The sequence below is a fragment of the Motacilla alba genome, chromosome 1A, assembly GCF_015832195.1.
Source record: "Motacilla alba alba isolate MOTALB_02 chromosome 1A, Motacilla_alba_V1.0_pri, whole genome shotgun sequence".
NCBI lineage: Eukaryota > Metazoa > Chordata > Aves > Passeriformes > Motacillidae > Motacilla > Motacilla alba.
The window spans coordinates 66,522,531-66,546,894 of NC_052031.1; the positions used below are offsets into that span (position 1 = coordinate 66,522,531).

Genomic DNA, 24,364 nt, shown 5'->3' on the forward strand with positions numbered 1-24,364 from the left:
GCTGGTTATTGAGAAGTATATTTCAATAAAAATATTTTCTTAACCTGAACAAAGATATAAGTTACATTTAGTTTGGGAGAAAATGAGGGTCTAGAACCAGTTTTCAGTGCAGCTGTGATTCTTTTGCTCCTCTTAACCTCGTTGGTCTCATTCTTGGGTTATTGCTCCTCTTTCAGATTTGCATCTGTGCTTGCTGAAGTTGTGTGGTCAGTAATGATTTCATGATTATTGTTAGTTTGGGTTCTGACTTCTGCATTTGAAGTGGGGCTGACAGCAGTGCTAAGGAGCCTTCTGGTTGAGATCATGGTCAGAGTCATTTCAGTCTGTCCTGCCTTCCCATTGCAGGATGATTTCACATCACAAGGGTTTAGAAACTGTCCTATGGAAGCTGGCAGTGTTTGAAGGAAAGGTATACTATTGAGTGGTTTTAGAATTTTGATTCTCTCACTCAGAAAGGTAACAGGTAAAGCATTAGAGCCAGTTAGAAATAGGAAGAAAGATCAGATGACATCTGAAGGGTTTTGTCATCGCCAGCAAAATTACGGCTTGAAGATTGATGGATTCTCTTTTCCTTTCCTCTTTGCTGTGATAATATAACAATAGAAAAGCAAGAATATAAGTTTCTTTTTAAGTTCAAATATAAGGGTTTAAATAAAACATTACTTCTTTTTATTATTAGGAGGAATTGAAAAATACTGGAGAGCTGTAAATACAGGAGAATAGATTCTAATGTGGGACAAACATTTGGATATAAACTAGGTATTTAATGTGTTATTTTTATTGATGTAGATTTAATATGTTATTCTTATTGACACAGATATGGTCCTGAGCACCGTGAGCACATGACTTCAGAGATGGACAACCAGATCTGTTACAAGTTGTGACTGGCCTTAAGTTGACTTACAACCCTTGAAGAGCTTAACAGGAATTCTCTTGTTCCTGATTTTTGCCTGTCTGATTGCCTCACCCCACCAGCTTAACCATGTATGGAAGTGCTCGCTCAGTGGGCAAGGTGGAGCCCAGCACGCAGAGCCCGGGGCGCTCGCCGCGGCTGCCGCGCTCGCCTCGCCTGGGCCATCGGCGAACCAACAGCACAGGAGGCGGCTCGGGCAGCACTACTGGGGGTGGCAGTGGGAAAACCCTTTCTATGGAAAACATTCAGTCCTTAAATGCTGCTTATGCTACGTCTGGCCCTATGTACCTAAGTGACCACGAGAACGTGGGTGCAGACACCCCCAAGAGCACCATGACCTTGGGCCGGTCGGGAGGGCGGCTGCCTTACGGTGTTCGGATGACTGCCATGGGCAGCAGCCCTAACATTGCCACTAGTGGAGTTGCCAGTGATACCATTGCGTTTGGAGAGCACCATCTCCCCCCGGTGAGCATGGCATCCACTGTGCCTCACTCGCTGCGCCAGGCCAGGGATAACACCATCATGGACCTGCAGACGCAGCTCAAGGAGGTGCTGAGGGAAAACGATCTGCTCCGCAAGGATGTGGAGGTGAAAGAAAGCAAGCTGAGTTCTTCCATGAACAGCATCAAGACCTTCTGGAGTCCTGAGCTCAAAAAGGAGAGAGCTCTGAGGAAGGACGAAGCTTCAAAAATCACCATTTGGAAGGAACAATATAGAGTTTTGCAAGAAGAAAACCAGGTTTGTCATCTAATGTCACTGCTGTGTTAGTGTGGTAGCATGATTAAATGGCTTTAATCAACTTGCATGTTGCACTTAAGCAGCTAAATTAGCTTGGTGCTTTTCTTGGGTAATTGATGTGGGTAAGATGTGTTTTCAGCTTGCAAGCACGTTTTTAGATGTTTCTTGTCAGGCTTGTAAACTACCTAGAGTGCTCATTTTTCCTTGGGTGTCGTGTGTATTTTTCCCCTAGGATTGATGGTAACCACTTGGTTTCCTTTTGGAAGTATTTATTCTGTTCATGATTAATATTTTTGTGCTGTTTACCTCTTGAAGTGTTCTCTTAGATGCAGAATGTACTAACTGCTGACCCCCAGTATAACTGCACTGTTGCTGAATGTTGACAGATTGCCATTAGAAACAAAGTTACACTCACTGGTATTTTGAGTTAAAACGTCCAGACCTGCAGTTTTCACGAACAGATATAAATTCTCTTCTTGGCTACATTTAAATAACACTGTTTAATATATGCTTGCTATTCTTTTTTTCATAAACTGTGCATATCTTGTTATGCAACAATCCTAAAGCACCCTGCAGTATTTTTTTTTTTTTTTGTAGTGGTCTGGCCAGTTACAGAATAGAAGAACACAGATTCTCAGGTGTCTAGGTCTTAGGTCTTGTGCATCTTAAAAGCATCTCCAAATTAAAATAAAATTCAGAGGCTGATTGAAATTGAGGTGTCTTTGGAGTCAGTTCTACTGATTTAAAGCTTTCTTAAAGTTCTCCCACCTAGAGCTCCTTAGTCATGAAGTAAATTTGTCTTTGACTGAGTGTCCTCCTGTTTAGTTGTTTCTGGCCAAATGTGGGTTCAGCACCTCTCTGGACTATCAGGTAAAAAAACCTCACTATTCTTATGGAAAACAGACCCAGTGTCCAACTCCAAAAGTTCCCTGAAATGTAAGTCAGCTTTCATCATGACAAAATTACTTTCCCTACTGAGCTTTTGAAGTATCCAAGCACGTTTAATGAAAGTTTCCATAATTCAAATGTGACCATGTTCTTGTAGCTTTTAAGGTATAGGTGCTATTTTAGGCAATGCTTTCTGTAAGATTGCTTTACAAGGTGAAGGAGAGAGGGAAATGCTGGAGGAAAAGGGTACTGCTTGTTGTACTCTGCTTTCAGGTAGCCTGTCTTAAATAGTAAATTACTTTTGGTTAGGGATTAGTCAACTACACTGAACCTGTCTGCAGTTTTCTTTTCCCTTTTTAAAGAGCTTGAGTTGAAGAAAGTAAGTTGCTTTGCCTGAGAGAGTATGAAATCATTTAATGAACGTGTCATTTACCTTTATAGCTGTATTCTTACCAAATGGTGAGTATCACAACATGGGACTTGTTAAGGTCTGTGACACTTTGTCTTCATTTACTTATGTCATCTTGGAATGCAGAAAACCTGAAGTAAAATTTTTCTTGCGAAGGTAGGAATTCTTTAGAAGCAGTCATGTAATGAAAATTTTAGTTACAGTGGTGCAGTACCAGGATAACAAATATCTGGAATACCAATCACTCAACTTCTCTGGTGTTCTTTGTATTTCAGTTGCAGGTAAGTCTTTTAATTCTTAAATTCTTCTCATTTTTGGCCCTGTTTTGATATTGAAGAGACTGTCTTGGAATACAATAACATTTTTTTCTGAAATAAATTTTGACATTTGAGGATACTTTGGAAATCTTGCAAGAAAAATGCCATGAATACGTGATTTAGAATGGATTAAACAATTACTAAATATGAATACAGTAGAGAATAGTGATTTCTCTATATTAGATTTTTTTTTTCTTTCCTTTATCCCTTAATTAAACATTTACAGATATTTCTAGGCTGCTGTTCTCTAGGCAATCACTGTAATTACTACCACACTGGTAGAATTGTATAACTTTGGTCCAGAAGTAAGAAGGGTGCAATTTAAAAGTAAATGGGTATTATTGCATTGAGCTGTAAAAACTAAGAATGCTAATTAATAGATTATAGTTAGCTAACAGTGTGTTCTAATTAAATTCTGAATTTAGTGTGTCTTTTATACCCTTTTGGAGTTGGTCACTTCAGCCCTTCACGTGGAAGATCAGTTTAATAGGATTTTCTCTAATTAAACAGACTTCTCTGTTTAGATTCTGAACAAGGAATTTCCCAGATGTGTTGGGGGACCAGAAAATATCTTCATTACCTCTTCAGCCTCCTTTTAAAATGAGTTCCAGTATAATTGCAGGAACTGGAGTTTTAGACTTAATTATGGGTATTTCAGCACACCACTTTTCAAAAAGACTTCTTGCACGTGTAAGACTTGTGCTTTATATCAAGTTTATCTCAGACCAGTTGTATTGTTAAAAATCGACTCAACTCTTGGAGCCAAGGTGCTGGCTGACTCATACCATTATCTGATAGTCATCTCAATCTTTCCTGTGGTCATGGCTCTTTATTCTTCTACACACACTTGATTGTCCCTGATTGTATTGCTGTTCTTGTCACCTCAGCTTGAGTGATTGAATTGCCCCTTGGGTTTGGGAGTTCTTAAAAGTACCTGAAAATGTGAGCCCTGCTTGATTGCTACCTCAGCCTTCTATGAGTAAACGCATCTCGGTGTCTTTGAGTTTTCTTTCCGGTCTCCTGTACAAATAAATGTATTGCTTATTGATTTCCAGGACGTTTTCCAGGTTCAGTAAAGCTCAGAATGAGTGGGGAGATTAAAGAGCACGCTGCCTGTCCTGGGGCAGTCACAGCCTTTTGGCTGTCCTCCGAGGGCACCAGGCAGGAGGGCTGTCTCAGATATAATCCTGAGCATGCCATGCACACGCTCTCTCTGTGGCTCTCACCTGGGTGGGCAGTCCTGCAGTCTTGCCCAGCTGTGGTCTTTTCCCCAGATGTGGTGCAGCACAGCTGGATTCATCAGATGCTCTGAGCAAATGCTGCAGCGTGGAGCTTTATTTTCATCCTTTGTTACTGATCCTGAAGACACAGAAAATAATTTCTTTACATAAATGGGGAATGTCACTGACAGATCACTTTGAAGAGCTCAAAAGTAAACATGGAAAGTATTCCTATAGTTAACACAGATTCTTGGAAAAACACGACAGTTTTCAGTGCAGTGTGGATGATTTTACCAGTCATTCTTCCCAAGAAACCCAGAGGAAAGTGCAAATGATTGCTCAGTTATGCAAACCCATGCATATTCAAGGAGAAATTGATGAAACCAGTAAACAGGAGCTTTGTTTTGGCATGGTGTCACTCTCCTCTAAATGCTTTAGTGGGAGCTGTATTTTTCTGAGTTTAAAAATATTTTTTTAAAGTGTGTGTGGTTTAAAGCTTCCCTGGAAACCTCTTCATCAGAAGCCAGAAGAGGGAAGGAAAGACAGTGAGTATGTTTTGCACCACGACAGAAATAATTTGCCTAGAAGCTGGGCAGTGGTGGGGTGATGTGAAACTCAAGGACAGAGGAGTTCCTCTCCGTTGAAACTTGCTTATGACAAGGTGATTGTGCCTTAAAATAAGTAGTGCAATGCAAGTTTGATGTCTAACGCCCTGCACTGAAATTTCCACATTTTACTGATCTACATTTAAGATCAGATTTATGTTTCAGCTAAAATAGTGTGGTGCTGCTGAAAACATCTTTTTACTTTGATGCATTTCTGTGGTCTTTTTGTGGTTAGAGACCTTGGATGTCTAAGTCAGAGAGTTTAACCAAGAAAATATTTCTGAAAGGCGTTTCACCTGGCTTGGGGTAAGCACTTGAAGAAGATTGTACCTTATTGTGATGGATGTATTCCAGCATTTCACCAGCTGTTCCCCAGAGTCAGAAGTATTTTCCATTTCTTAGTAGTGTGTAATGAGCATCTCACTTTCAAAAGTGTAGTTGTCCATGTGTTAACCTCTTAAATCCATTGGGTGCTGCTGTTACGAGACTGTCTGAGCTTCTAATGAGTACATTCTTTCTCTGAAAATCAGATTGATTCTCACTTCTTCATTGGTTTATTTTTTTTTCCAATTATGTATTAAAAAAAATTTTGATATGTCTTAGTGCTGTGCCATTCTATTACTAGCCGCATTCCTGAGCTGGTTATTCAATGATAGAAAAGAAGCTTTCTTCCATTCTGGGTGTTTAATTGTGCAATATATAGTTCCATCGGCATTGCTTAAAGGCATTCTCTGTATCCCAGAGCATTGCATTTAAATAATTCCTTCAATGGCAGAAGCCTGTTGGCTCTTTAGATTTCTGCCAGCTTTAAGGTTCCTTCTGTCTTTCCCCAGCTGCAGCATGAAATTATAATTCAGTTCTCTTTCAGAATAACTCAAAACTGCCTCCTCAAGAGTGCTTGGTATCTGAAGCATTTATCAAGTTGCAGCACTTCATAATGACCTCAGAAATTGTCGTGTGATCACCCAAGAGAACACCCTGTGTTCTGTCTTTTTTTCCAATTCTTTAAGGAAATAAAACTAGACATTTTGTGGTTATCTATATTCCCCAGGGCTCCTTTTGTCCCGTGTTTCCTCTTGAGGTAGGATCTAATACCTTGTGTTGTTTTGAGCAGTGGCACAGGCTGAACAACTGCTCTCTACTTGATCCATTAAACATACAAGGGGAAATACTACCAACTTAAAAGCAGCTTGGAATAAAACAGGTGACGTCAGTGGTGCTGTTGAACTCAGTAGTTGAACTGTGCTTTTTTTGCTGTTAAGCCAGAGCAGGGATTACTTCAAATTCTGCAGAACTTAGAGCAGACTCTCTGCTATAATTCTTTCTCTAATACGTATTGAGTCCGTTCAGATATTAGACTCCTAACTAGGGTGGCAGTGTGTTATTCCGCCATTTAATGTTTATATTCCTGAAAGGTCTTGTCTGTAATGCTGTGTTTCTCCAGAAGCCTATGTTCTTCTCAGTACTGCTCTATTTATGGTGTTTGAGTCAGTAATTTTTTCCCTTAAGTGTTCTTCCTTTCTAAAATATGAACTAGGTAGCTTGAAACTGTGTAAGGCTTCCTCTTTCTTACTCACCCATTGAGCATTTAACAATGATAGATGATGGCAGTAGTGCAGAGGTGCTCCTGCATTACGGGTAATTTCTGCTGATGTTACAGCTTTACAATGCCAAATCCACCACGTGTTGGCCTTATTCTACCTGGTATCGATTTAAGTAGAAAGGAGAGAAGCACTTAGGTGGAACTGCCAGGCCATGGAAAAAAGGTTGTAGTTGTGCTGGTCTATGTCCATCTTTCAGGTGCGCCTCCAGGACCAAAAACTGAAATAGAGCTTTTTAAAACTCTTTTCAATTTGTTAATACTAGGAAGCCTCAGAGATATGAAGATGGTCAACAGAGTGGGCCACTCTAACTAAACTGTTAGTTGGAATGAAGAGGTTTTTTTCAGCAAAATAGATTTCTAGGATACAGTTAACAGTCCATTTAATTCTTAAGACATGAGTAAGGCAGAGGAACTTCTGTATTTAGAATAAATATTTGTGTATATGTGTGCTTTGAGATAAAAGCTAGAGACCAAAAGAGTTTAGAGGGGATATTTCTGTACTCTGAAAATAGTAAGTGTGTTTGATAAGAGCAGTCATGTCAGGTATCTGAACTAGTAATTGAAGAAAAAAAAACATTGTGAAATGACACTTCAGGCTCAGCTGGCACAAGAGGAATAAGGGAATAAACTTGTTAGCGCTCGAGATGTTCCAGTACAGAACTCCTTTGAATATATTTTCTGTTTACACTCGTGTTTAGGGGACATAATGAAACAGCAGTGTTTTGAGTGGTGATTTGAGATCCTTGAAAGAAATCAGATTACAGCTGTTTGCCAGCAGGTAGCATAGCTATTTGAGGATTACACTTTTTTTCCTTGAATGGATAATGCTTTGTAGTTCTTCTGTATAGTTTTTGACATAATCTGTTGAACACACAGAAAAATGGCTGCATCTGTTAAATGTAGTGGATCATAATTATAGCTCCATTTTTTGTCTGAAGATAACAAGCAGTAGACCTTGAAAAGAAAGTCCTTTCAGCAAAACTTACTTTCATAACCCACAAGGTCTTCATAATTGTGTTTTTGCATATTATTTTCAGATTGATACTGGTTCTCTTGGAAAGGTCAGAGTCACCATCTGTAGTGGAAAAAAATACAAGGACAAAGTGTATTTAGCTTCCTTCTGTGGTGATACCAGTTGTTCTGTCTAAGTGATTTGTTTAGTGCTTGCAGTAGCGTCACCTTGGACTGTGAAGCAGAAGGGGGTGCTTGGTTATATTGGCAGCCTTGAGAAGCAGGTAGCAACTCAAGGTTTTGCAAAGTGCCATTGGAACCGAGAGATCTTTGTAAATCACAAAAAAACCCTCCTTGATTTAGTGATGATTTTGCTTCCAAAGAGTATTAAATATCCTGAGAGAACTTTACTTTTTTTTCCCTATTAATAGCCTTTCCCTGTTAATAACACTGAAAACTTCTGTGCTATTTGGGGGAGATTGAAGCACTCCAATATACAATGTGTTTTGCAATTGCTAAGGCAGTATTGACATTTAAACCATAAAGAAAAGAATGGAAGAATCTGTCAATATCTAGATCAGTATTTGAAGAGATCTTGTGATAATCCAATTTTTTATCAGTTGGCCTTCATTAAAAAAGCCTTCTTAGGGATTCACCCTAGGAAGAGACTGTATTCTTTAGAGAAAAAGCAACCCACAACACCCTAAACAAACTAACCCCCCCCCCAAAAAAAACCCAAATCAAACTCCAAAACCAACCAATCAAAAAAAGAATCCCCAGCCCCCCAAAAGCATGAAATAATCTTGTTATACTTGCATGCTCCCCAAAATGAGCATGATCAGATGCCAAAATACTGGCACAGAACACCATGATGGCTTTTTCTAGTGATCATTGCTTTAGAAATCAGGGGAGTTAAACTTATGGGTAACAGTGACAGGAATAAATATCATGTGACTGCCTTCTTCAGTTTAATTTTAGCAACTTGGTTTGTAAACTGGAATGCTAAGTAATGTACAATCATCAGTAAACCTTGAAGAACTTGTTGCTTTTAAGCTGTTTCTTGAGCTGTATACAAGGTTTTAAAATTATTCTATTCCTGTTGCTATTTAAATGAATAAAGTGTGTGAGCAGTGGGCTGCTTTTGCTTGTCTCTGGGTGGGAGCTAGTGGTCCAGGATCCCCTTAAAACAGGGAAAAATGTAGTCCTTGCTGCTCTGTGCTGCATGCAATTCCTGTTAAGGACTGCTTTTAAAATCTAATGAGTGTTATCACTCATTCATTTTGGAACATGAACAGTATAAGACAACAAGGGTGAGCAACTGGCTGGAGGCAGTTAGGTTTTTCCAGAATTTGATTTCACAACATCAAAATTAATTTGAAGGCAGTGTGTAGATTTCTAACCATCTTGGGCAGTTCATTGCAAACACTCAAAATAACACCATGTGGTGGGGTGATGACTTTTTGCATTTCAGGTGTAACACAAAATGCGCTTTTATTGAGGGAGGAGGGAAGTGATGGAGATCAGCTGCCTGGGAAAAAGATATTTTTCAATGCTTTGGGGATAAATTTTACTTTAGGTGCTTTGTTTAATGCCTGTTCCTCTGTGATATCTGCATTGTAATCAGGTTCTGTAGTGTGTACACATTTCTGTTTCTGCACTGGCACCCCCTCCTGCTTCTTCCATTCTCCTCCTCCATCCCTTGCTTGAGTGAGCTGGAGAGAGAAGCAGAGTGACAGCAAGCAATAAATGGTAGTCCAGAATTAAGCCTCACTGGTATCTGTATCAAATGCATGTTTTCCTGGCCTATACGTACGGTGTCCTTGAGTTCTCATGAGCAGCACTGTGCAGGAGCAGGCACTTCACTGAAGAGTCTTCCACTGCCTAAAACATTTCACAGATGCAGCCTTGCACACCAGACAGCAGGCTTGACATTGACTTTATGGATTTGTTTGATCTTTCTTATCAAATGATCAGGTACCAGCTACCTTGGGTGGTTCAACTTTGTGAACAGATGGTCTTCTAATTGTATGTGGATGTGGATTCCAAAGAATGCAAGGCCATGCACTTCTTCTGGTGCTTCTTGTCACTTGTTTCTGAGATTAAAACAAACAGCACATAAAGTGCCATATTTCAGAAATTAAAATCTTATTTCTTCAGGTACTTTGTACAGGATCTGTTTCTTCCATAGTAGTTGATTGCTCCTGGCATTAATATATGTTTTTAATATATGTAATATGTATGTAGTACACCACCACACAAATCCTATGCTTTTTAATGCAGTGAGATGAGGCATATATATTTTTTGTCCTTACAGGAATCATGAAATTGAGTAGTGGTCTGATTTTTAGTGTAATCATGTCTCAGACAACAAATACTTATTTTTGTCTGAGGGGAGGGAAAAGCTTTCTGAACATTTGTGTTGTAGCATATAGTCTTTGAGCAACCTACAGGTTCTTGTCTCAGGCTTAACCTGTTGTTAGACTTGTTTTGTTTTTTTTTAATGTTACTATTGGCATAATTCACTCGACTTCATCAGACATGTTATAAGTGGGTATTAGTTCTTGGATGAACAGAAATAAACTATGAGGCAGCAAAAGTAACTTGAGATAAGTGGAGCTTTCTTTGCTAGAGCTACCCACACAGCCTATTGCAGCATCTGATCTCACAGCCAGAAGCTTCTACAAGGCTGATCTTATGTCTTTTTCTCTTTGGAGACATGGGAACATTTAAAAGTAAACATTTGATTTGCTAAAGGATTCAGGGTATCATACCAAAGCTCTTAAAATGTTATAAATGTCAAAATCAACACAGCTAAGAAACACCAACCTGTTTGGAAAAAAAAATGTCCCTGTGGAAGATACTACTCCTCCATAGTCAATTAATGCCTTGGATCTGATCCACAGAAGCAGTTGATTGATGAGAAAGATAGATGCTCTTTAAGAGTGGTCATAGTTTTGTATTTGGCATTGACTAAAAATTTACATGAAGCTCTGAAAGTGTTTTTGGCTTCTGTGGCAAGAGGTTTCAGTGTTTCCTTGTTGGCTGAAAGAAGGACATCCATGAAGAGGATGACAAAAGCTTTAGGCTGAGAATTAGTGCTAATAGGTGAAATGATGGATCTCAGAATAATGCTGGAAAAAGGAAATGGGCAGAAAGAACATGCAGAATAAAGGCTTTAAAATAGGTTGTTAGGAAATACTGTGCCCTGTGCTGGAGACTTAGGAAGTAACTGCCTTATTTCCCTCAGTTGGGTAAATGTGCAGAGTAAAAGTCTTCAGTGATTCATTATTCATCTCTGCTCAGTTTGGGAGTGCAAATGGCAGTGTTGTGATTACTAGGTACAGCTTAGTTAAATACCAATATGCCAGTGTTTTTGTGATTGTGCAGCTCAGTTGTGGCCACAGCTCTCTTCACAGAGAGCAGCAGGCACAAGTTTCCCAAGGATTTTTCCTGGGGAAGGCAGTGCGAAGCTCAGAGAAGAAGAGAAAACAATTCTTATCTCTACTTGCTGCTCCTGTTGTTTTGCACATGTGGAATGTGTTATGGAGATTGTTTACCCAAAGTGATTTGTTAATTGGACACCGGTGAAGGTTGTTTGATTTCTTGACCATTTGGGTCAAAGCTGTGTCCTGGCTGTCTCAAGACAGTCATGGGTTTTTCTTTAGTATTCAATAGTATAGTTATAATATAGTGTTAGTGTAATATAGTATAGCTCAATAAAGCAATTGTTCAGCCTTCTGAATCATGGAGTCAGAGCACATTATTCCCCAGCTGGGGAGTCGCCTGTTTCTACGATACTCAGGAACCCTGATGAGAAGGGAGAGAAAAATTTTGGGAGAGGACAGAGGTAAAAAGCTAGATAATTTTTTGATCTCATCAACTGTGGCATATTTTGGCTTGACTTCCATTAGCATAACACATTTATGTACTTTTCTGAAATCTTCCTTCGGTTTGCGCATAAGTTAATTTTAACAGATGTTGTTGCTTGTGAGGATTAATAATTTATCCAAAGTAGTTGTACAAAAGGCCTATGGTCACAACACCTATGGTCACAACCATAGGTGTGCCTTTTTTTTTTTTTTTTGAGGAATTTCCCAGTCTTCATCAGCTTCTGAATCTGTTGAGTAAAGTTGAATTATTCTGTTTGTGGAAACTTTGATTTGAGGACAGCATTTAAATCTTTTTTTCCCCCTCAGCTGGTGTCTGATGGGTCAGGTTTGGCCATGCATTTGTGAGCCTGTTAATGTGTAACCATTTTAATAGAGCTGAGAGCCTAGTTACTCAAAGGAGGGACCTCTCTAAGAAACCATAGGTATACTTTCATATGAGAAAGTAAATAATGTGCTCTATATGTGCAGTCAACAGCACTTTTTATGGGCGAAGGAAAATTAACTCAGCCATTTTATGATCCTCTTTGCAGGGATGTGTTTAGACTTTCTCATCACTTCACTATGACTGGAATGTTCCAAAATGTGGAATTATCTGCAGTGATTTATTTTGGGGGAGGGAAACTGAAAAACCACCTTGCAATAAAACAAGTAATACTGATTTTTCTTAACATGGATTTAATTTTGGTGTGAACTATCAGATGGTTTTGAGAGAATGACAGAAAAATTTTAAAAAGCATGTTTTGGCCAGGATTTGTGAGAAGCTCTGTGCACCTGCTTGACCAAAGACTTGCAAGTAGGTGTGGGTACTGCTGTGTGCACTCAGGTTACGATTTATAATACTTTTTGCTGTTGTGTAACATCCTAGTGAGGTCATTATACTAGTTCCTCGACTAATTAGTCCTTTGTAAGCCATTTTAATTGGAAATTGTATACCTTCAAATTGCTTTTACAATACCCATCTTTTTGGTTGGTTCTTGGTTGTAAGGCCCTAAATATGTTTACAATTTACTTCAAAGTTGTGCTTTGCACTTAGCATACAACAGTTGAGCGAGTGGTTGTACTGCTAAGTTATGTTCTCTCTCCTCCATCTTCCATGAGTAAGGTTCAAAATCCAATGTTTGGGACTTAAAGAGGGTTCCAAGTTACAGTTTCTATCCAGGAAAAGCTTTTTTTCTTTATTTTTCTGCTAAAGCTGGGAATGCATTCAAGACTTGCCTTCTAAAACTGCATGCTGTGTTTTCTCAATGCAGAATTCATTTAGTGGGTACATATTAAAAAAAATTCTTCCTCTCCTCCTTTGCATTTGGTTGAATTAGCTCACATCTGTGTTCCTTTGAGAGGCCTAAGGTCTGTCTCCTTTCTGACTGTGTGAGAATTGTCATTTATTTATATTTAGCATTGCTTTTTTGTTAATTAACTTTTTCTAGTGTTTCACGTTGAGCTTCTTTAATTTGAAAGTCTGGGAATTTGTGGACGAAATCATTAATTCCCTTTCTTTTATACTTAATACAGTTGTTAATGTTTCTTTGTGAATTGCTGAATGCTAGACAGTCTTTGAAGATTGATCTGGGAAAAGTAGATCAGTACTTCACAGGTTGAGCTTGTTAGCAGGTGATTTGGTGCAGCAAGACCTGATTATTAAAGGCAGACAGCAGTGTATGGTGTGACACCTTCATATGCACTGCATATAATTGTGCTGATTAATACTTGAGTGAAAGCACTAATTTTAGTAATGTACCAACAAGAAGAAGGTCAGTATGCTATACAGGCTTATACATAGCTGAAACTGAGCACTTAAATTTCTGAAATTCTACTCTGTCCAGTAGAACTTAATGAATAGCAGACTTCACTACAAAAAGGCAGAAGTAATATTTTTTTCATAAAAATGGGGTATTTTAGCTCAATGTTTTTACATTGTCAGTGCTTTTTCATTTTAAGGGGGAGATGCTATATTTTTCTTCAAATTTTTTTTTTTTTTAATTCTCACTGGATGGTATTTCTGCTTTTAATCTTCTGTTCAGCCAGGATCCTTTTGTTGTTCTTTAAGCTATGAAAATCAGTGATGCCTACCTCTTTATTCATATTTATATATATTGCAAACAGCAGTGGTATTTAACTTGCAAAACTTGTTACCATGTGAATGATTTCATTTTAGTCTTCACGTTTTTGGAGTGATGAAAGGCCTGGTAAAAAGGCTGCCCTTAATTTATGAAAGTCACTTTCTGGAGTGGATTGGGGAGATTTGCACACAGCAGAGTGACTGTTAAAGTATTTTGTAATTGAAAAGGCAGAATATGACTACATGATTTTGGTGGTTTATGATCTCAGTTCAAAAGTAACTGGCTGAGGTTCTGCCAGGTATAACTGATACTTTGCATCCCTTGTACACTGCATGATAAACCTGAATTACAAGTAATGAAGGACAGTGTGTTAGTGCTTCCAAGTTACAGAATTGTTGTAAATGTCATAAAGAGATTTAGTTTCCAGTAGGAAACCTGCTCCCTTTTAACCTGTGCTAACATGCTCTGCATTAGCATCTCAGTTATTTTCAGAGCTTTTGTCTATCACATCAGGATTTTTGTCATTAAGAGGTGCTATTAACCAATACCTTTAACAACACTTCGAACAGGTGCTATTAAATCAAGATGATAGGAGCTTATCTATCTCATACATGAAGTATAATGTATTAGAGAAGCATTTTTATTAGAAGTAAATTATTGTTCCCTTATGTACAATATTTAATTTGTAGCTAAAATGGATATTTTTTCTTCCCAAATAAATTCATCTCTTGTACTCTTTTGGGCTGGTTTCCTCTTGCTTAAGCACATTTCCTTTCTTTTTGCCCTTCAGCACTGGGCTGGCTGTTGGGAGATGAGTAGCATAATTGGTTTTGTCATTTTTGATGTTGGAATCATTTAAATTGCACAAGTTCAGTTTTGTGCAACAGGTTATGCCCTAAGGCACACACTGATTATGTGTCTAAGCTACTTGTTTGCATGGCTAACATGGAAACAAGAAGGGCCCTGGTTTTTATGGAGTTCCTATAATATCTGATATTCAAAACACAGTTTTATGTTGACTTCATCGTAACAAATTATTTGTGCATCTTCTGACTGCCCAACAGGCAGATCAGCAACAAAAGAGAGTGGATATCATAAGCTGTAGGGAAATAAACCAAACTGACAATCAGCACCTGACAGAAACTCTCTGGAAAAAACATTTAGCTGTTGTCTTAATTGTGTTTCCCCACTAATCTCGGTTTTGTGCTCATTCCCAATCATTCTTTTCTGCAGTAAAATTCCAGATCCATTGAGAAGTATCAGTAATTAACATCTCCACAGGTTTTTTTTCTCTTTTAGTAACCATCAATCTTTGCACCAAAGGAGTTTGCAGTTGGTGTTGTAATAATGCAAGCACAAATTCAGCATATGGTAAATAGGATCAATTCAGTATGAGTCAACCCAAATATTAGGAAGTCCTGAACCGTACAAATGTTTTTAATCTAGTTCTTGGATGGAATTTGTTTTAAGAATGCTGGTTTTTCCACTGCCATTAATGGCATTTTTTCCAATGCCATTAATCTCAGATAATATGTCACCTTTTGTTGGTGCTGCTTTTAGAGAGTTGAGTGACATCTTTGGGTGAACCGAGTGTCAGGGAACTGTTCTCACTGAGGAGTGACTTGGCAAGAGGTTGATTTTCACATGACGTGTTCCTTAAGCAGCAGGGCTGAGGGAAACAAGATTAAAATGTATACCCTTAGAACTGTAAATGTATTTTTATTACATAGAACATGTTTTTTAATGAACTCTAGAATGAAATCAATCTTGCTTATGCCACCACTTGTGAATCATCTACTCTTTGCTCACAATATCTATGTTCAGAACACAGTTTGGCTGGAAGTAATAAATGAGTATTGAATTTTCCTTTTGATTTTATAAACTCATTAAATTATGCTTTGGGTTCTGAAGGTTACCATTCTTGGGCAGATATTAAGGAAAGGCATAAAGAAGGCTGGTTTTGTTTTTTTGTTTTTTTTTTTCCCAACTCCTGCTTGTGGCACTGAAATTTCACTGTGAAATATAGACTACTGTTGATCCCCCAGACAGATTACTCAATTTCTTTATCCTTCCCACTTGGCTTCCCACAGTCTCCCACAGTATGCAAATAGAGAGAACACATTTGAACAAAATGTTGCATCTTTCTGTGCTATGCCAATCTGCTCAGGTACCAGAGAAGATTTCCCAAGCCTCTGTGATCAGAGATGAGGTTCAGGGAGAGCAGCTATCAGCCATGAATTGAATGAGGGTTGACTCAGGGCTTCCTTGAGAAGAATTGATCCCTGCAAGACCACAGGATGAATGGGAGGGTGAGGAGATGGCTTATTTCTGCCATTCTTAAAACACTAAGGAAACTGGGGAAGGGTCTCCTTCGTGGAAACATGAATGTTCCACAGTCTTCAAAACAGGCCAAAGGACAAGCCATGGAGTTGGAGGATGGTGCTGCCTGCTTCAGTCCCTGTGCAATGAGTCCTTTTGGAACACATTTCTGAGCATGTCAGTGACAGGATCGTGGTTGGGCACAGTCAGGATGGATTTGTCAAGGATTAATCATGCCTGATCTCGTTGCCTTCTGTGATAAAATGTCAGGATTTGTGGATGAGGAAGGAGCAGTGGCTGTCCTTTACCTTGCCTTTAGTCAGGCTCTCATCACAGTTTCCCACAGCACTCTTGTCATTCCTAGTTAGTGCCACAGTCTAGGTGGCAGCCAGGTGGGTGAGAAGCTGCTTGAAGGATCAGGCTCAGAGTGTGATTAAGGGCTTGATCACTACCCAGTTGCCTGTAAGAAGCTGAGTCCTGTTTGACATCTTTCTCAGGGGCCTGGGTGGAGGTGACAAGGTCCCATGCATTCAGATGTCACCACCCTGAGGGGACCAGTTGCTCTGCTGAAGGACAGAGCTGCTGTGCACGGGGACTCAGTCTGCAGGAATGAGAGGGCTCATGAGATTCAGCAACTCATGAGATTCAGCAAGGATGATGGGAATAAGAAGCTCTCAGGAAAGATAGAGGTTAGAGTGTGACCTGACTGGGTGGGAGCAGCTCTGTGGAAAAGGGTTTGGGGACCTGTTGGGCAGCAAGGTGAACGTGAGGCAGGGATGAGAAGTTTGTGCAGTGATTATTTCCTTCAGCTTCACACTTACTCAGCCACATGCAGAATACTCTGTCCAGCTTTTGTCTGCCCAGTGCAGAAGAAGGTGTCACTTGGTGGCATCTTCTAGGAGGGGTGCCAGAGTGACTGGTGGGCTGCAGCACAGGCCCTGTGGGAAGAGGCTGATGGAATGGGTTAATTTGGTGAAGGGAATGCTTTGAGAGGATTAATAGCAGCCTTCCCATACGATAAGGTTGTTTTTGAGAAGAGGAACTAGACTGGGTGCTGCATGGTGGGAGGATGAGAAATAATGGACATAAATAGATTTTCAAGATGTGACTGAATAAAGTTCTTGGCAAATTGATTTGATTTCATAGATGACTATGCCTTGAGTAAGAGGTTAAACTAGGTGACCTCGTGCTGTCCTTTTCGATCTGAATTACTGTATCATAACTCTGTTTTCACAGATTGGCATAATGTATTATGTGTGCTTAGGTTTCCAGTCTAAATAATATGGCCTAGGTTTTCCAGTCTGAGCCTTGATAGCAGCCCAAGGTCTCCTCCTTCCGTAGTGACTGGGCTTGCCATGTTTGTTCAGCTGCATAAAATGCAGTAATACTGAGTGGACTTAGAGACAAGCAAAGCATTGCCCCCCAAACTATGCTGAGGACATTGGCAGTGCTAAAGCTGGAGCCTTTCTGTGTTTGTTTCTAGTATTTCTGACATCTCCTTGCTTGAGGTCCTGCAGAGTATCAGCTGCCCAGGCGTGCAGTCTGCGTGTCAGCAGCTGAGCTCTTCTCTCCTGCCTGACAGTCCAAGGCACCAGAACTCACCTTGTCTGCTGAAACTGAATGGAAGTGTCAGGGATGGCAGTTGCTCTTGTTCTCTTGCCAGCACTCTGTTCTTTTCTTCATGAAGCATGCAGGCTTTACAGTGAGCTATTGCAGTCAAATGCATTGGATTCAGATGACTTCCAGGCTTATGACTTCAAGGCTTAGGTTTGACAGGAATCCCACAAATCCAAGGTTATTTATAAAATTCTAACTTATTTTTCCAAGTACTGTGTTCAGGGCATAGATCTTTTTTATTTGCTTTGCCTCCCACCTTTTCTTTGCTTTGATTCTATTGCAGATTTATTTTTAAATATTTGTGGGTTTCTTTACCAGATGCATTTTTCTTAATTTTTCTGTAAGTTTAATGTAAATTTCTATGAACAGAGTTTTTCTGTTTCAAAGCAACTCAACTAATGGTCATGACTATCATTTATTTTTAAATATGTCTCTGAGGGAGGAAATTATTTTGTTACAGATGGCATTGGTGCTTTTAAAATATTAATCAACATGTAGGCATATCTGTATGAGAGTTTTGTGGTGAGCCTTATGTTGTCACTTGATCTTTTTTTAACTTCAAGAAGTGTTTAGTCTTTATGACAGCTCTGTAGCTGCTCTGCCTTTGGCTCACTGTTCTGTTTCAATTCAGGTCAGACCATGTTAGTTTTTTCAGTAATCTTGCCATCCAGGTCTCCTGAGGGTTTTCTCTAGCCTTACAGTTTAATTTTTCAGAGTATAGTTAGCCGTTTTATTCTGATTTACACTTTAATTCTTTGTGCACTGTCTGTTCAAGCAATTTATAAAATGCATGCCTACAATCAGTTTTTAGAAGTTAAAGACCTGATTTTTAAAAAAAAACCTTTTAAATATCACTTACAAGTGTTACAGGCAAAAAAAAATCCATTACATCTAGTTAAGCATCTAATTTTTAATTCAGGATTTGTTTTTTTCTTTTGTGGAAAATTGACTTACCTGAGTTATCACTACATTCTTTCTAGGTGTTTGGAAATAAGTCTTTCTCAGTGCCCCTGAAAGTACCCAACGTGTCCGGGATTTTAGCTTGTCCAGTGGCACAAGCACTTCCTCACAACTTTTTTGGGGGCTGACCTTGGCCAGCTGGCAGATGCCCACCAAGCCACTCTCTTGGCTCTCTTCCTCAATGGGACCAGGAGGAGAAAATAAATAAAAAACTCTGAGATAAAGACACAGAGATCACTTACCAATTACTGCCACAGGCATAACAGACTCACGTTGGAAAATTAATCTAGTTTTTTTTCCCAGTTAAAAACAGTAGGCTGATAAAACAAAGACAAACCTAAAAAACACCTTCCTGTCCCCCATCTTCCCAGGCTTGCCTTCACTCCTTCCTTCCTGGCTCTTCTGCCTGTCTGGCAGGGGTGCAGTGCTGATTTCTTCTCACAGAGGCCACCCTGCAGCCCTCAGTGCCAAGCCCTCACCTTGTACACACAGAACACCTCCACATACCTGGGAGTGAGTGCTGGCATTGACTTTGGAGTGTACAAGTTCATTACAGAATATTTATGTAATGCCTCATTACAGATTTCAACAGTCTCCTATTACTTTCCAGATTAAGCATTCATGTTATCATAAGCTCTTCCAAAGCTTGTGAAGTAAACATAGAGCAAGCAATCTGACTTTTTCATCTTTCACCACTAATTTAGATTCCCCATCGGTTCATCTTCCTTATTGCAATCTTTTAAAATGCTAGCTTGTGTAAGTACCTGGCAAATTTTATACCTTTCCTCATTTTAGGCTGTGAAAGATCTTTGGTCATTTACTTTCATTTATTTATATGGATATCTTCAGCTTTTCAAGTCTAGCATTCACCTGGATCTGGAAATCATGATGTTGATCAGGGGCTGCTGTCCTGATAATTTTTTTCCCCTTCTGTTTTATTTTCAGGTTAATAGGACCTTTTTACTTCCCTTATGAGTCTGAGTCTAAATTTTTTTTCTTTGGGATGTGTCAGGACATTCCTTTCTGTGTATCTTCTATTGAATATGTTTATATGTCAGTTTGTATATGCCCTTGTGTATATATAAAAACATACATTTATTTTAAATACTTTGAATCTCTTCAGCATGTCTCTGTTGAAAACACACAACTGATTTACCACTGTCTGGCTGGCTCATTTCGGATTTTCCCCTCTGTAGTTTCACTGTCTGCTGGTGAAATAGTTTTTTTCTCACAAGTTTTGTTGTTCTTTCTTGCATGCCTGAATCGAGAGTGTTTGATTTGTTCAGGTGATCTCTCACACCTGTGTTGTTGATATTCATCAGCACTCAGGTGCAAAAACACTGTTGCAATCACTCCCTGCACTCTGTGTATTGCCTGTACCTGTCTGCACCTGCTGAAATAGTTACAGCTCTGAGTCCAGCTCAGTGCATCTCTCCAGAGAGCTTCCTCCCCCCTCACCTTCACTATTGAGATCATACACCCAGAAACTTGGCTTGTTCCTGATCAGAATTTAATTTTTTAGTGCCAGGGATTCTTACGGTAATAATGATCGGTCTTCTGAACTTTCTGTGGTCAAGTATTAATTAACTTTTTTTCCCCTTTCCAAATTTATTATCTCTGTTTGGGAAGGAGGCTTTTGTTTCAAGAAACTGGACCATTTTTGTAAAGAATTTGTTTAATAGAGAGAGTGTATTTGTGAGGATTTGACATTCCTGTGTAGTTTCAGGCCCTTCAGTTATCCGCCTCCAGGGAACTTTCTCAAGAGATGAGATAGGATTTTAAAGTCTTCCTTTCTTAACCATTTATTGAGAAATTAAAACTTGTTCTTTAACAACTGTTCGAAGGGGTGTGCTATTTTTATAATTTCAAACACCTCAAAGAGAATCAGTGGTGGATTTCCATTGCTGTTTTAAGAGGATTTAGTACATCTTGCTTAAATTTCAAGCTCTTAATGATAATATTGCCACTGGTAGTACCTCCAATGCAAGAATTGATTCATCTCTCTCATCTTGCAGGTAATCTATTCATACAATCATAGAGTGATTTAGGTTGGAAGGGCCCTTACAGGTGATGTAGTTCCAAGCCCCTTGCCATAGCAGGGGCACCTTCCACTACACCAAGTTGCTCTAAAGCCCCATCCAGCCTGGCTTTGGACATGCCCAGTGATGTGACATCCACAGCTTCTCTGGGCACCTGCCTGTGCCAGTGCCTCACCACCCTCACAGTGAAGAATTTCTTCCTAATATAGAATCTAAATCTGCCCTCTTCCAGTTTAAATCTGTCACCACTTGTCCCCTCACTACATGCCCTTGTAAAAATTCCCTCTCTGGTTTTCATGTAGCTCCTGTAGGTACTGGAATGCACTGCAAGGAGCCTGGAGCCTGATCTTCTACATAATGGCCAAAGTTGTGCTAAGAAAATATTGGCAATTGTTCAAGATTTCTACTTATCAATTCAAAGTGTTTTCCTCCATCCACTCTGTAACAAGAAATATCTTTACTAGGATTGCTGAGTTGCCACCCTGACTTTGTAGGGGATGGTACCTGTAATTGTATGAATTCCAAAAAGGGAAACTGCTGATTTTATTCTGCCTTTTCTTGCTTTGCTTTGTTTTGTTTTGTCTTCCAGGCTTCACAGTCAAAAGTCAGTGCCATAATAATCTTTAGCATATACTTTATGCTTAATTACTGCTGTATGTAAACCTGTCTAATGTTAGACATAAACACTGCTACCACCCTGTTTTGTGTCAACAAGTGTAGAGTCCCAGTCTCCTGTGGAGAGAGCATCCATATTGAAAATAGTGCTTCTGAAGTGTTAAAAGTCAGATGTTTAGCTTCAGAGTATCTTGTCTGATCCATATTACTCAGCAAGAAATGGTCAGTGCCACATGAAAGACACTGGTTGATATTTTGACAATTGATATTTATCGGTGTGAATGTATGTGGGTTATCATTCAAAGCAGAAGAGGCATTCACTCTGTAAGTAGATGTATGTAGCTATTAGCTTCCCTTTGATCTTGGTTTGCAGCGTTAAAGTTCTGAAATTTGGTTTTGAGGGCTGTCCTGTACCTGATACCACTTTCTGAGTAATTGGTATTGTATTTGCACAGCTGTATTCTATCAGCTGTATCCTACCTTGCTATCCCCTTTTTTGCGCTTTGAAAAGAACGAGTGGGACAACTGGGACAATCTGGCAACTGTAAAGAGGCAGATGCGTGGCTGCACTGGCAGGTTCAAAGGGTGGGAAGCAGCACTCATTGTTATTTGTTTACTGGTGTTTTTCATGGGCCATACATTTGAGAAGATATCCAGGGTACCATGCCCTGTCTCAGCTCTGCAGTACTGGTGTTCTGGCATGAGTCTGTAGGTGATGAAATTATATGGGGACTGGATATGTGGCATATAAGGAGGGGCTGTAAGAGCTGTTTTGGCTTAGTCTGATGAAAATGTGGTTCAGGGCATCTTAGTGTGGTTCCCACCTGCCTAATGGGGAGGTGTGAGGAAGATGCAGTTGGACTTCTCAGAGATGTGGCAGTGATCACAAGTTGTAACATGAGAAATTCATTCTTACCAGGCACAAGGAGCATCATCTTCATCATTAGTAGTAATTAAAACTCTCCAAGGTTTATCAGCATCTCTGATCCTGGAGATCTTCAGAGCTTGGCTGTGGAAGCTGCTGAGCAAACTGATTCCACTGCCCCTGCTTTGAGCAGGACACTATTAGAATAATTCCAGTTGTCCCAGCCCATATTGTTCTGTGGTTTCTCATATCTGTATATCTAAACTATGTGTGTGTCCTTTCTAGATAAACTCTGGTAAATTCTAACTTCCAATTTCCATACCCACAGTGTGCCTGGACATAAAGACCATTTTTCTCAAAAGAAACTAGTGGTAAACAATATTTTTCTTTGACTCTGTGTTGAAGTTGAATTCATTCTTACATTCACAGTATTTCATGTAGGTGTTTAACAGGTGACACTTAAGTTTGTCAGAATTTTCCTCTTTTGGCCTTTTTTTATGGCTTGTTGTATCAGATATAAAACTATTGAAGAAAATGCAGAAACGAGATACTGGTTTGTTTATGTCACTGGTTGAAGCCTATGGGCAGCTGGTGGAAATGTGGAGCTGCCCAGTGAGTGTTCATTATTTATACTAACTAGTCAGGTTAGACTGGTGGACAGATTTTACTCATTATGGATAGGTATCTTCTAGGATTTTTTGGAGACATTTATCATAGGCATTTTTCCACATGCATATCTTTTCTGTGCTTCTTATGCTCTGCACTTCTTGTGAAGAAATAAGTGTTTAAATGTTCAGGCCCTTGGAGATGTGGCTCAGGGAAATAACCAGGCATGCTTGTACTTTATCTGCTATTCAGTTTCCCTGCTCAAGAATATCTCATCTTTAATGACACTGCTTTTGGTAATGAATTAACGCAATTCTAAGGATAGTAAGTGAAAATTGGGTCAAATGTAATGATGTTACTATTATATTTTACCATGATAACACTGTTACATCCCTGTGGTGGGTTGGCCCAGGCACTCATACAGCTGCTTCCTCATTCCCTGCTGCAGTGGCATGGGGAGAAAAAAGGGAGAACAGGGCTGAGAATGCTCCAGGGTTGAAATAAAGACAGGGAAATCACTACCCCGTTGCTGTCATGGGTAAAGCAAACTCAACTTGGGGAATTCAACTTAATTTATTGCAGATTAACATAAATATTAAATTACTGGGTAACAAAAAAGATAAACATTAAAACACTTGGGGGAATCCATCCCTCCTCCTTTCCCAGCCTCAGCTTCACTCCAGACACTTTTCTTCCCTGCCTTGTAAGCACCACAGGGTGCACTGGGTCCCTTAAGTGAGGCAAGATGTATCAGTTTTTCTGCTGCTCTCTGGTTTTGATTTCCTTGGCTGTGGTGTGGGTCCTCCATGGGCTGCTATCCCTTTGGCAGTGACCTGCTCCAGGGCAGAGCATCTTCCCTTCTCCTCCTCTTCTTTCCCTGACCTTCTTCTCTCGTGCCCTCTGTTGGTTCCTCCTCTTCTGGTGTTCTTCTGTGCCCTTCCTCATATTTTCATTAAAGCACCCCACACATGGCTGAGAGGTCCACTTGTGCCCTGTGGTGGATCTCTTGTGAAGCTGCTGGAGCAGAGACCTGACTGCCAGCACCTGAGAAACACCTGCAGAAAGACAGTCAGAACTAGAAATTCATGTGTTAGTTAAAAATGTTCTGGAAATGTGGAGAAGGAAGTGCTGGGCTAAATATTCCTACTAACTGACGATGAGTACTTTATTATTAGATGCTCATGTTGTCTCCTTCTTTGTTGCAATTTCATGTGAGGCTGGATTGCTTCCTCAATTAAACTTGGTTTTGGTGAGCTCCTTAGTGGCTGAACTTGTAAATGTTCTATTTCTAAAACACTTTCAATGTTTTTTGTCTACCTGACTCTTTAACATGGGAGTAATTTCATGGCAGTCAATATTGTTGAGGTAAAATCATGGAATAAGGTGATACAGCCAGCAAATGTGAAAAGGCAGAATTTGGAGCTTTCTGTAAGCAGTTAATTGACCAGTCTGGAGCTGAAGATGAAGGATTTTCTAAGGGGTGGCATGAGTATACTGAGAAGCTGCTCTACAGTATCTTGGGGTCTAGATGTTATATTCTGCAGTAATAGTGACTTTTGTGTAGTTAATTTAATTTTGACTGTTTATCATTATAAATAAAATTAATTATATGTTATATTTAGCTAGGATGGGCAGGTTTTAGGTTTAAATTCAGAAATACTTTTGAAATTTTAAAGGGAAAAAATTTCCATAGTAGAAATTGAGTATCCTGAAAAATAAGCAGCATACTACAGAATATTGCTTTGCTCT

General features: G+C 39.5%; 1 protein-coding gene across 14 annotated transcripts in view; it reads left to right on the top strand.

The window, feature by feature from the left end:
- The window catches only part of ERC1 (ELKS/RAB6-interacting/CAST family member 1), a 280,579-nt gene that overhangs the window by 9,462 nt on the left and 246,753 nt on the right, over nucleotides 1-24,364 (top strand). For all 14 annotated transcript variants that reach the window (XM_038153889.1, XM_038153893.1, XM_038153899.1 and 11 more), the window contains exon 2: nucleotides 818-1,651. In XM_038153889.1, coding sequence (XP_038009817.1) covers nucleotides 983-1,651 — 669 coding nt within the window. In that variant the 5' untranslated portion in view covers nucleotides 818-982. The remainder of the gene's footprint in view (nucleotides 1-817; nucleotides 1,652-24,364) is intronic.